General features: G+C 31.2%; 1 protein-coding gene across 3 annotated transcripts in view; it reads left to right on the top strand.

The window, feature by feature from the left end:
* Positions 1-3,168: 3,168 nt before the first annotated feature.
* Positions 3,169-14,417, top strand: part of LOC143202080 (aquaporin AQPAe.a) — a 51,564-nt gene continuing 40,315 nt past the window's right edge. The window contains exons 1-2 of one of the 3 annotated variants that reach the window (XM_076413354.1): positions 3,169-3,299; positions 9,399-9,605. In XM_076413354.1, the coding sequence (XP_076269469.1) occupies positions 9,482-9,605 (124 nt within the window). In that variant the 5' untranslated portion in view covers positions 3,169-3,299; positions 9,399-9,481. Of the gene's footprint in view, positions 3,300-9,244; positions 9,314-9,398; positions 9,606-12,764; positions 12,991-14,417 lie in introns of those variants that run through there. The other 2 variants (XM_076413353.1, XM_076413355.1) reach the window with 2 other exon arrangements.

The following is a 14,417-nucleotide window of genomic DNA, read 5'->3' as shown; positions in this document are numbered from 1 at the left end:
GGCAGATTTAAGACACCTTGACCTTTTTGGATGGACCTTTGAATATGGGAATTCCACCTAAACTTCCGATCGAAGACGGTACCGAGATAGGTGGCTTCTTCTGACCATGGAATTTGAGCGTTCTTGACTTTAAGACGCGAAATGCTCGGCGCAAGCCGCTTCTTGTGGAAGGAGACGGCCTAGGTTTTCTGTGGGTTGACTTGCAACCTCCAGAAATTTAACCACCTTATCGAGTTGTTTCTGGCGCCTGCCTTGGATATGCGGTGCTACTTTTGAAGAAGCAAAGTAAACAGTGTGTTCTGCATAAAAAGCAGCCTTAACTTGTGGTCTCCTAGGGATATCTGAAAGCAAAATATTAAATAAAGCGAGTGCCAGGGGGAGCCTTGTGAGCCTCCTGCTTCGATGGTTTTCCGGTTAGAGAAAATATCTTTAATCTTCACTTGGAACGATCGTCCTGGCAGAAATTAATTTATAAGAGCAGTTAGATCATCGGGTAGGCCTAACCGAAAACATTTCGCCACTAAACCTTCGTGCCAAACCTTGTCAAAGGCTTTGGTTTGGTTGAAGAAGACCGCTCCAAGTCTTTTACGTCAGTTAAAAGCACAGTTTATTTTTGCGGCCGGCCGATGGGTCTGATGAACATCTGAATGTTTGGCGCGGAACTTGAATTGCTCATCTGGAATGATATTGTGTGTCTTCGTAAAATCATTAAGAGCATAGGGAATTGCTCTTTTAGCAAGCTTAGAGATTGATGGGAACTTAATAGAATGATAGGCCTGTAGTCAGAAGGTGATGACTTAGCTCCTTTTTTTGGAGATAACTGCGATGAATGCATGTTTCAATGTGGATGGGAAGTGTTGCAGCCTCAGAATGGCGTTGATGATATTAGTTTGTTCGACGAGCTGCTTGTAGGGAAATTTTTAAGTTGGGCTATCAAGATCAAATTATCATCCAGGAACATCTATTGGTTGCTTAGACAAAACTCCGAGCTATCTACTTACAACAGGCTTCTTGTATGTCAGGAGATACTGAAACAAGTAGATTTCAGCTGGAATTAAACTGTGGAGCTGTGCCAGTGACTCCGATATCTAATTTATTCAGAGTTTCCAAAATAAAGCGCACAAGAGTATTGTGAATTTGCCTTGTTATGTAGGCGTTTGTGACCATTGCGACCTAAATATCGATATGGTTACGGGCTCTATTAGAAGATTTGCAGATTCCCATCAAAGAAGACTCCAAAACCATGTGAAGACGGAAGCGACCAGACTTCTAAATATGCATAATGTCATAGACGTCTGAAATAGGAAAAATCTTCCGATCTTGCAAATGTCTGAATACTCAGTGATCCAGTTGAAAATAGATTAGTTGTAGTTGTTTTTTAGTAGGTTAACTCAAATTAAAGTTAATTGTTAGTTTACTAATTTTAATATATAAATATAATATAATACCAGATAAGTGTCTAGTTTCTAGTTTTATAAGTGTGCCTATCTTGTATTTAGACTATAAGTTAGAAACCTTAATAATTTAAATTAATTAATGACCATAGTTAGGTTAAAATAATTACAATGCTATATTTAAGCTATATTTAGTTTAAAAGAAATATATAACTTTTTAGCATAAACGTCCATATTAGTTTGCGTTGCAGCGAAATGACAAAAACCATTATGTATAAATATCGCTTGACGGATGCTCGATTCTTCTAGCACATGGAGATTCCTTGTCTATTGGTAGTAATAAATCAATTTGTAACTTCATATTGTACCAAGTGTATCTAATGTAATATGTAATTAATTTAAAAAATATTGTAAATGCATTTTGATTGTGGTTAAAAGAAAAACTGAACAGTACGCTAGAAAATATTATAGACCGATACGATATGATCAGTAATTTTTATAATATAAGTAAGTAGAGTGTAACAAAGTGCAATTAATAAAATTAAAATATTATTAGCGGAGCGTTCAGCAATCCAACAATGGTTTTACATTTCTCTAGGTTATTTGACTATCAAAAGATATGAATAATATATTTTATTTGTTAGTATCTATGTAACAACTAGAAGTCAGGGATAACAGTTATTAACAAACAAACATAAAATACATTTTTTACTTGAATCATACTTTCGAGGAGCGCCATAAATTGGGTCTTTAAGCGATTATCTTTAAAGGAGAAGGTAAAAGCTGCCATAAAAAGATATTCCCCATTATTATAAGGAATAATAATTGAAACATTGTTAAAATAAGTACATTGAACTTGAAGAAAATTATGTCGAAAGAGAAAACAATTTTTATATAATAACTATAAAAAATTTGTTTCTTCAATCGTTTATTTGAATTAGGGATAATAAACACAAATTAAAATAAAAACATATATTTTCTGATGGAGAATACTACCGGCGCCATCTAGTGAAGCGTAGACGAAACGTCAAATAAGTGTATGTAGTTTTTTATATAATGGACCAATAATATATGTTAGACAAAATTCCGTTAGAGGAACTCCATTTCATCAATGTGTTTAAACATTTGCATAACACTTGTAGCCAATAATATATAAAGACAAAGGAATTTATGTCATTTATATTTTTTGCAAATTGTAAATTAATTCTTATAGCAATTTATATTTGTAATATCATAATTATAATTTTGTTAAAATTATACAGAAGTCATTATAGAAAGTATTGGTTTCTATTATCTTTCTCTATAAAATGTTATTATTTGTTTAAAAGGTTTATTCTTCTTAAACATAAATCTTCTGATACAAGAACAAACAACTTATGAAAAGAATCACAAAAATATCGGACATCATGTATATGGTTAAAAATTATTAATATGGAAGTTCTAATTACATTTTTGTTATGTTTTGAATAACTAGGAATTGAACATGATTTAAATTTAAGCAAAAATTACCCAACACTTCTGGTTTCTTAACATAGTTTGCAGAGCTGAGCTGTTGAGTCGTCATATATACTGACTAAAATGAGATTTAATTATTGATCACTATTATTTTGAAATAACTAAATGTATTCCTAAAATAAAATAATCAATTTCGCATTAGTATTGTGTTTTGTTTCTGTTTGTTCTGGAACTATATCGCCAATCAATATAAAAAAGCGAAAACGTACGTGTAAGTTTAATATGTTTTTCTCGTTGGTCACCATGTAATCACTTTGACGGAAAGTGGGGGATGTTTCCCGCTTGTTGAAAAGCCAGAACGCGCTCTGGAATCGGAACTTTCCGACTCCGGACATTGTCCCTTTGTTTTAGAAGCGCTTATTTCCAGTTTGATATAATATCTCTCGCGAGGTAAGAATAACGTATTGTTAAGATGCTTGAACATATTGCGATTTTGTTTATCATATTTTACTAGAGAATATTTGTCGATAAATAAAGTATCTAGAATTATTGGTTATGACAATTAAAGGACGCTAAACATTATTAATAAGCGATACATTAAAATTAAAACCCAAATTCGCATTATTGTAAATTAGTTTTTTTAGGAATTTACTTATATGACACAACTCAATATATTATAACATATTTTCTTAATTTCGTAGTAGTCCAGAAGTAGTTTAATTTTTCTATTTTATTGAAGAACTGTAATCTCGAAGTATTATTGGTCATCGAAACATCGAACAGGTGAATATAAAAGGTTCAAAGTTCTGGATAAGTTGATTTCTGAAAAATCTTGTATGTCAACTTCTTAATACTTACTCAATACTCACTTCCTTGTTCATAACGTCAGCAGTGTGTCAATTTTTAGTGTCAGCTGCGATAGAAAAAATGTGCCACTGAAGCAACTACTCCAGTGTAAATAGACGATCTCGTCCATCTTACGACTTCAATCTGTACGATTATCAATAGTCGAATGCTCTAAAATTATGGAATACTTTTCAAATGATTAGTTATTGTATAACATTTGTATAATTTTATGAGGTTTCGTAACGCAATGCTTCCGTTTGCAATTTTTCAAAGTCTGCCTCAGTGCATTTTAGACAAACAAAAATGAATTTACCGTTTTTTTAAACTGTTAACGATAAAATTCAAAATCGGGTATAAAATATGACGCCGGCTTAAAACGAGAAATGCTAATTGCTGCTTTTAATTGAGAAAAACTGAAGCTAAAGGTACAGCTAAGCGTTTATAATGATAATAAAGACATATGGTGGTTAGTGTATTAGTGAAAGTGCCGGGAATTATTTTAAACCATCTGATTTCTGTATCATTAAGTTTCAAAACGCGAAACTGGATCTGCTAGACGAATAGTGTTGTAAAACTCGGCAAGAACTGGGCCACTCATTGGAGGTGATTTAATGAGGCATCTCCCATCAATTACAAGACTTCGGACTGCTTTAGAAAAAATGACATTGGCTATCATATGAAATGAGGCTTAAAGACGTTGACGTTGCTGCTCACATGTTGGCAACTGAACAGCAGAAAAGGAAAGGAAATTTATATATCGTAAGATTTCTGGAACCGAAAAGTAGATTCTATGAACACTTCATACAGGAATCGAGGGGATGCCACTATTACGTTTCCACATCTACGACGAGGCCATATATTCATAGCCTAAAGGTTTTCTTGTGTATATGGTGAGCAAGTCACCTACAAATCCGTATGTTGAGAATAGTGATGGACAATATTTTCAGTTCATTCGTGGGATTTTTAACTGACTTCGCAAAAGGAGGAGGTTCTATGTTCGGCTATATATACTTTTTAATGTATGTTAGCCAATTTCTCCGTCAATTGTGAACTAATTTTCAGAAGTGCATTCTTTCAAACTGCACTGCAAAAGGTATTAAGCTAAATCGTGTGTATAGCAGAATATAAAATACGTGTAGTAGATAGGTTAAATAAGGTTTTTAATTATTTTTGTTCAGTTCTTACAACTATTATTATGTACATATTTTATTTTAAAATATTTTTCTTGTGATAAAAATTTAAGTTTAATTATTTTTTAATTTTTAGTAATTTCCTTATTTATTTTTTGAAGTCGGTTCAATTTTTTAGTTAAAAATATTTTTATAAAATCTGGTGCTCCATTAATACAGTGATACAGTGTCCAATTATTCCCTTAAATAACAGGTCAATTCAAAAAGTCCTTGACCTGACACATAGATGGCGCTACTAGAATTAAATGCATATGATTATAGTTAGCCCTAACCGTCAAAAGATGCGTGTATAAATTTGACACCTGTCGGATCATTAGTTTATGAATTATAGTATTTTGAGTAATGCGACTTTTGTTATTGTGAAAAAATGGATAAAAAGGAATTGCGCCTGTTGATAAAATATTGCTTTTTGAAGGGAAAAATATAGTTGAAGCAAAAACTTGGCTTGATGCTAAGTTTCCGGACACTGCTCCAGGAAAATCAAAAATCAAGGATTGGTATGCTAAGTTTAGATGTTGTGAAATGAGCACCTAAGACAGTGTACGCCCAAAAGAAGTTGTTACCGACGAAAACATTTTAAAAATCCACAAAATGATTTTGAATGACCGTAAATTGAAATTGAATGAAGCCACTGTAAAGATATCAACTGAACGTGTACATCATATCATTCACGAATATTTCGAGTATGAGAAAGCTTTGTGCAAAGTGGGTGCCGCGCGAGCACACTTTGCGAGAACAAAAACAACGACGAATTGAAGTTTCGGGTGAGTGTTTGAAGATGATCAAGCGAAAGAAACCCGAGTTTCCATCATTTAACTTCGAAGTCAAATCGACGGTCATCCTAGTGGACTGTAAACGATGAACCCGGTCCAAAGCGTGGGAAAACACAACAGTCGACTGGCAAGGTTATGGCGTCTGTATTTTGGGATGCACATGGAATAATTTTCATTGACTACCTTGAAAAAGGAAGGACCATCAATAGCGACTATTTCATAGCGTTATTGGACCGTTTGAAGGACGAAATCGCCGAAAAACAGCCGCATTTGAAGAAAAAGAAAGAGCTGCTTCATCAAGACAATGCACCGCATCACAAATCGGTAAAAACGAAGGGAAAAATCTATGAATTTGGCTTCGAATTGCTTCCTCATCCACGGTATTCTCCAGATCAACCCCCCAGCGACTATTTTCTATTCTCAGATCTCAAAAGAATGCTCACTGGATAGAAATTTTCGATCCCCGAAACTGAGACCTATTTTGAAGGAAAGAACAAATAGTACTACAACAATGGTATCGAAAAGTTTGAGGGTCGCTATAACCATGTATCACCCTTGAAGGGAATTATGTTGAGTAAAAAAAACAATTTTGCCAAAAAAATATGTTTTGCTATGGTAGGCCTGGGACTTTTCAATTGACCTGTTAATTTAATCCCCATCAAGCGGGTGCTATTAAGCACATTTTAACATACCATGACCAAAAAATGGTAAGACATCTAATGTCTTTTTCTCGGGATAATTTGACGAAATAGAATACTATTTGAGTGTGATGCGTTACGTTAAGTTTATGTTAGGACAATGCGGCTTTACGCGCAACATTAGTTTTACATTAGATATATTGATTTGTAATTCACTCAGAAATCACTCTGAGAAGACACTGGACAAAATTCAGTGACGAAAAACTAGATAATTTACTTGATATAAACCCGCGTCCAAGACAATAATTATCTATCTATAAATTTATAGTTTTTATAGAATTATAGATTAATGGGATTGCAACAAATGATGAGCTCATAACAGTTAATCCTCCATCTGATAATCACTTGTCCTAGTCAATGGCAGCACATAGCTTTTAGAAGCAGGAGTTCAAAAAAGGCTACAATGAGAAACCGAAAAAATGATACTTGTACATGACAATGCTGGACCTCATACAGTTCGCGTGATTCAGAAGATCATGTTGAACTTGATATGAGAAGAAATGAAAGTAGTCCTCATACAGTATATATACCAATCTTCGCTCCGTTCCACGACTATTTTCCCGATATATGTAACGCACAAATAAGTAAACAAAGTAAAGGACTTTATAGCCTTTAAGCCAGTGAAGAAGCATTCACGTTTGCAAGTGAATGTTACCTAATGAACGGTCATAAAAAACAAAAGACATTTCCAAAGTGAAGTTCCTTATTCTCTATTTTATATATCATTAAGTGATAATAAGGTGTTATTTCGATATCCAGTGATTTTTGTTTCATATTCATTCAAATATTGTGTTAAAAAACTAGGGTATATTATGATATAATAAACGTTAATGATATAAGGGTGGCATTTATTTCTTATTTACACCAGATCTATTATTTGAACTATCTATTGATAAACGTTTGTTGTGTCATCTCTCCAATAAATTCCGGTATATTCTTTCAAGTTGAACACGAAAACAGATCGCAATTGATCCCGATGTGCTCCAATAGTTATAATATGTACGCTTCTGTGATTTTTTGTCGTGATAATTACCATAATCTAATCAAATGTAAATAATTCCTATTACATTAAATATATATCTGTTAATCTATTATGTAATTTTTTGTTGCCTCCAATAAATCAAAATTTATTGCTGTTAATCAACATCGGTTTTAACAAGATGTTAGTAAGAATTATGTAATTTGTTTATTATGAATTGAAACGCAAAAACAATTATTAAAAATAACAAAAACCATTTTAGAAAATTGTTAGTTACATCGTTACTAGTCGTTGCCGACTAACCTACAATTAATCTTAAATTGAGGTATATATCTAGGAGGAATCATCGGCCCTATCTTAGTCTCTCTGTCATTATGAATTAACACTGTTGTATTTATTACTAACTACTAATTCCACCTCACTACACAACACTACACAAGATCAAATGGTTTAATTATTTTGAGTCTGTGTCCTGTTCTGGTGTTATCCAAAGTAGTATTACTTCGATATTGACTTGATAATGGAGTCTCTCCTCATGTCTCCTTGTGATTCTCTCGATTCCCTAACTGACAATCGATATCTTAAGGTCTCGGTGTAAGTGGTATATGTAAGGTATCATAATTGAATGCAGTATATCCAGCAGTAATAATTATTTGCAGAGACATATTTTATATCAACAAAATATTTATAATATGAAGATAAAAAATAAACATATAAGATAGCTTTGTTATTAGTGTGATTTTAACCTAATCAGTCTCTATAAATATTTTCCAACAAATAACTTTCTATAAGTTTAAAATAATTATTTTTGAATTCAATTTTAATCGAAATTTCGAATAATCGAACATTTTAGGAGTTTGGTTTATCGCCAATTTTCAGCAATTTTTTCATATTTTTTATTTTTTAATGAAACTATGAGAAGTCTTAGGGGCATATTTTTTAAACTTTTTTGATTATTTGGTTTGATTTGATCATGTTATAATAATTATTTAAAGACCCTACATGTTCTTATTTCTAAACAAATTATTACTAACATTGTGATAAAAAAATAGAAATAAAATTTTGCACAATACACTATTAACAGAATTAGAAAATATGTCAGAGGTATATTTTTTCTCACTTTCTCTCTCTCACATGGAATTCATTACATTCGTTCTTTCTCTAGCTGATCCTCTTCTTTTCTTTCACAACAAGCTGAGTGAAGCAGTTTCTAAAATTCTTTGTTCTGTTTAAAGAAGGTTGAAGGCTATGACTTCAAATAATAAGATTATTCTTTGTTTATTAAGTTTACATATATGTTGATACGTGAGACATATTATCGTTAACTAATCCATTTTGAGAAAACACACATGCTAACATATGCAAATAATTTAATTAAATATTTAGGTGCTCTCATTCGTGGTATATATAAGATTAGCATTTAAAAAATTACTTACATTGAATGAAGATGAATTTTAATAAATATGGCCCTCATTAATCTGCGAGCGATGTATCATCTATCTATCTTGTCTGACTTCAATTCCTCGGAGAACCTTTTAACTTCTTCCTTAGCTGATATCAGTTTCAAGTTCTCAATAAGTTAATGTTAAGCAGAATTATTCAATAATTCAATAATTCATTGTCATATTCATTATCAGTTTTTCTTCCAACTTTACCGCCCTAATGGAGGCGAATTTACGTCCAACTGCGTAATTTTTCTTTCCGTTTTTTTTAACAAATGCATCTCTTAAATTGTAAAAAATATCGTATATGAACCAAAACCATAAGTACACAAATAATCTTAATACATATATTGTATAACTCGAATAAAATGCATTCAGCGTTATAAACAATTAAACTGGATAATTCCCTTAATTGTTTAAGATACATTAAAGTGTATTTCTAGTTAGACATGATACTATTCCAAAATGTAACGTCGTTTATTTTATGACATTACGGCGCTGTAAACAAATATCAAAATTTATAACACCTTATAAAAGTAATATTTAGATTTTCTAAATTTAACATGAACGTTTGTAAATTAGTTGTTGGTGTGGCTGTTTGACATTATAATATTGTTTCAGACCGACCGTTGTTCAATATTCAACATCTTCGCAAAGAAGTTGGTTCAAATAGTATTAGACCTGTTGTCATATATTTATTGGAGATGATTGATCACCGTTTTATGCAGAATGGTACAGTGCATCAAGGAGTTGCCGTGATTTCTACGTCGGCCAACAATATACCGGAAGTGAAATGGACGGAGCCTCCGCAAGAAAAACAAAAAGAAAGTAAGTGAAGAAAATTTTAATTATATTTGCATTTTATTTCAATATCCATGAAATATATCTAAAAATATAAACATATATTTTATTAAATAAGTGCCCATTTCTTGATTCCATCCTTTAATATAATCATTAAATATAAATCACTAGAAAAAATCTGGTATATCGCTATTTTGTATTTATAACCGTTATATAAATTTTCTATTAAATTTGTTATTGTATACATATATGTATATAGATTTTAGCCACGTCCTCACGTCAACAACTTAGAAGACATCCGGTCTTATCCAGCATGGTTACTTGTGTAACTGGGATACCTCTTTTTGTCGGATTGTGTCAAAACTATAAACAATCACAAACATTCATTTACAGAAGATATTCGAATTCACAACTATCATATAAGTAGGAGAACTCTTTTGTTACCTTGATCACCACCAAGTCTGTTCATGTTCCTGTGATTCTCAAGAGATTCTTGTTGCAATATTTGTTCCCAATTTACATTCTTTCGAAGCCAAGGAATCTGGGGTTAGATATTTAATCCAAGGCAAAATGGTAAGTTAACCAAGATGATTAGTCACAGTTTTGTTGAATTCTTAGTACCCATTGTTCTATGGTCAATTTGTCCAGCATTTCATTCCATCTTTATTTCTTTTCTAAATATTGTTCCCAAACGACTATAAAAAACATGTTGCTTCATCCCTAGTATTTTTGATCGCTGAAAAAATAATATGAAGTCCATTGTCACCTGAAATTATTAGACGAAAATTTCTTCCCAGCGAGCATTCTTTTGAGATCTGAGATCAGGAAATAATCACTGGGGGCGGATCTGGAGAATACCGTGGATGAGGAAGCAACTCGAAGTCCAATTCATGGATTTTTGCCATCATTTTCACTGACTTGTGAAATGGTGCATTATTTTGGTGAAGCAGCACTTTCTTTTTCTTGAAATGCGGCTGTTTTTCGGGGATTTCGTCTTTCAAACGGTCCAATAACGCTATGTAATAGTTGCTGTTGACGGTCCTTCCTTTTTTAAAGTAGTCAATGAAAATTATTCCATGCGCATCCCAAAATACAGACGCCATAACCTTGCCAGCCGACTGTTACGTTTTCCCACGCTTTTGAGCTTGGTTTGAGCATTGTTCATCGTGTGCAGTCCACTCGGATGACTTTCGATTGGACTTCTGAGTGAAATGATGGAGCCATGTTTCATCCGTCGTCACACATCGACGCAAAAACTCGGATTTGTTACGCCGAATTATTAACTCGCCGTTGTTTTTGGTCAAATGTGAGCTCGCGCAGCACCCACTTTGCACAGAGCTTTCTCATATCCAAATATTTGTGAATGATATGATGTATACGTTCAGTTGATATCTTGTGTCTGCTATTTCATTCGATTTCAATTTACGGTCATTAAAAATGTTTCACTCAAAATGTTATAATTCACAAACTGATGATTTATTATATTTTTTGTTTGTTCAAATCTAAATTTATTGAAATATATTTATATATTATTTAAAATTAATATGACCAAAGTTTATCAACAGCATTTTTAAAATAACCATGCTATACATTATGCCAATATTATTTTGCAAAGTAATTTCAATATTGATATATTCAATAAATACAAAATAAGCACTTCATTTGTTACGTAAAAAGGATTTGTGAGCAGAGCGTTTGACTATGTTTGTTCGTGCTAACATTACTGACTGGACTAGACTCATGTATAGTGGAGATGTTCCAAATGGTGATGTACTTTCTGAATGGTTTTTGAGTATGTGAAATGATTAAAATATCATGAAACGATTAATGCTTTAGAGGAATAATCCTTAATCGTACATTAGAATGTATCATTGCAAGCATAGAATTTTTAAACTGCTTTCCTCATTTTTTAGTTTTATTTTAGTTTTTCTTTTACGTAATCAATCAAATGAAATTATTGAAAACAAATTATGTTACAAAATTATCCACAAAATTATGCAATATTTAAATTAATTAAGAAATAGTTACTTTTTAATTACATTTTTTTAATCGATTATAAATTATATAAGAAACGGTTAGAAGGGGTACAGCAAATGAGTACATATGAAGGGAGATACAGTACACATAAAGTGACTGAATTTCTTTTCATTTGATACATAGTTGAATTACCTCTTTCAACACATAGGTGATTGTAGAGTTATTAATATGGACTGCTTATTTCAAACAACTACATAAAAAGAAAGAAAATTAAGTGATTGATTCAATCAAAATTGTTGCTAGATAACACGGCTCAAATTTTATCAGAGTGAATATGTGTAATTATCTTGCTGAAGAGCTGTACAAGGTCATTACTTTATAGTTCTTATGCTAGATGAACTTTGAATGTATAAAACCACAGATTTTAGCGAGTATATACTGTAGAGAGCTTCTTGAGAATTACAATTCCTCTCCATGACACTGAAATGATGTTCTTGGGGCTTGCATTGCTAAGCTAATTACATTTGAACGGCCTACCATTAACTGTCCAGTAGATTTTACATCATAAATTTATCTAGCCTTTGACACTCGATTAGTAGACATACTCATTTTATAGCTAACGAAATTAGCCTGTTAATCATAATCAGTTAACCATTTTTACTTACTTCAAAGTCAGCTACCAAATTGTTTTATTTCTCATTATACATATATATATATATATATATATATATATATATATATATAAGAAACGGCCTGGAAGAACCAAAAGTTTCGAAGACCATGAATAGCAAAATTGATTGGATGAAAACGCAGATCAATCTTTCAGTACACTTTCCGACAGTTTAGTAGCTGAGTATTTAACTGTTTTCAGACGTTTATATGTCCAGAAAAATATAACAGGAAGGAAAATGGCTACCATATAAATCGACTAAAAATGAATTTCCAATATTGTGATGGTCATATACTATTGAATGATCAATATTGTGGTTTCATTGGTTGTCCAGCAAAAGAAGAAGAGTTTTCTGTGGCGTATTGTGACTGAAGATGTGAATCTAGAATTACAATCTGAAGCGCAAACCCCTACGATAAAAGGTTTCTTCTAATATAATATACACTAACACAAATATTAAATATAAATAGTTGTTTAGGCTTGTATATTAACGCATCCCACTCGTATATCTCTAACGTATACACGCTCCACTATCAGAATTTAAACTTTGAGCTTGTAGTTATTTTCAACGACACTCGGGTCGGCATTATCTATAGTACAATTCAAGAAATCGCGAGGTAAATTCAGGTCTACTGTTCGGCTGTGATTGATCTCAGAGTGGACACTTTTACGTTGATAAGTTTTTTTTCTCTTGCACATTTACCAGTTGAGCATAAACGCTTCCAAGAGGGCGGCAGACACCATTTCAACGCAATATGGCGGGCGGTAAGATTTTTTTTATGGTTTTTGTTGAATAATATCATATATTGAAGAAAATAACATAAACTATGAGCATTCATTTTTATTTTTATTGAATTAATCTTATTATTAATAATAAAAAAATGCATGAATAAAATAATTATTTTTAATTTTTTAGCGAGGCTTTATATTAAATAATAATAATATTGAATATTAAAATATTAAAATATTAGAATAATTATATTACTAAAAATATATATTTTAATATAGTTAAGATTAATTTTATATATATAAAATCGTAACTATAACTTTATATAAACTGTATTAATAACCTTTATAGCAACATTGGTGCTATAATTAACAACTTCTCGTAAAGTCTGGTCAAAAAATAGACAGAACATATATTTTAACTTTTTTTGAAACTTTTTAAATTTTGAAAGTGATCGTAAGGCAATTTGATTTGTTAATTTTAATTAATATTTATTAATAATAGAATTAACACTAATAGATGACATATTCAATTGGTTTAAGGTAAATTGTGTATATAATAAGCTAGATTTAGATTTTATGATTTTTTAAAAATTAACAATTATAAATTAGTTACAACTGTAATTACTACTATTTGAGAAACCGAAAAATACATTGTTGTAACCTAACATACTTAAGCTTTAGTTCAACAATTATATTAGTAAATATATATAACAACCTTTTCTGTATGTTGGTAAATATAAAAGACAAAAATATATTTCACCGCGTTTTTCTTAATTGACTTTTAAAATTTATTGTAAAACAATTTGCGTTTGGTTCATTTTAATTAATATTTATTAATTTTGTGTAGAATAAATTATATTTCAATTTTGCGATTTTTAAAAATCAACAATTATAAATTAGTTACTACTATTTGAATACATTCTTGCCAACTTAACATAATTAAGCCTTGGTCATTGCTTATTGGTAACAAATAAATATAATTATACATTTTGGTTAATTATTTTATTGAAAACTATTTGATTTATATAGCGTAACTTAACATATGGACACATATTTTTTTTAAAGTTGATGTTTACCCCTCCAAATGTTAATAACCAAATGGCGGTATGACAAATACAAATAAAAAATATTTCCCAACAAAAAATGGTTCGTGTTGAACTTTTTATTAATTCAGATCGATTTCTAATATTGACCTAACGCAAATAAGGCTATAGTTTTGGGATTATGGTTGTTGAACGGTTTTATGCATTGTTCGAAATTTCTTTTGTTCTATATAAAAAAAAACATAAAATATTGGTGTTGGTGTTTTTATTTTGTTGTAAATTATATTTTAAAGATTTTTTCCCTTAATTTATAATTCAAATTGAGTGCTACATAATATATGAGTAGTAAAATAAATTAATTATTGAGGTTTTATGTGGTAAATGCCATTGTCCGTCATTCTATTTTGAATATTCTATATT

Source organism: Rhynchophorus ferrugineus, unplaced genomic scaffold (genome assembly GCF_030347505.1).
Source record: "Rhynchophorus ferrugineus isolate W39M unplaced genomic scaffold, kcgeb_rfMv2 rfM9, whole genome shotgun sequence".
Taxonomy (NCBI): Eukaryota; Metazoa; Arthropoda; class Insecta; order Coleoptera; family Curculionidae; genus Rhynchophorus; species Rhynchophorus ferrugineus.
This window is presented reverse-complemented; position numbering and strand designations above follow the sequence as displayed.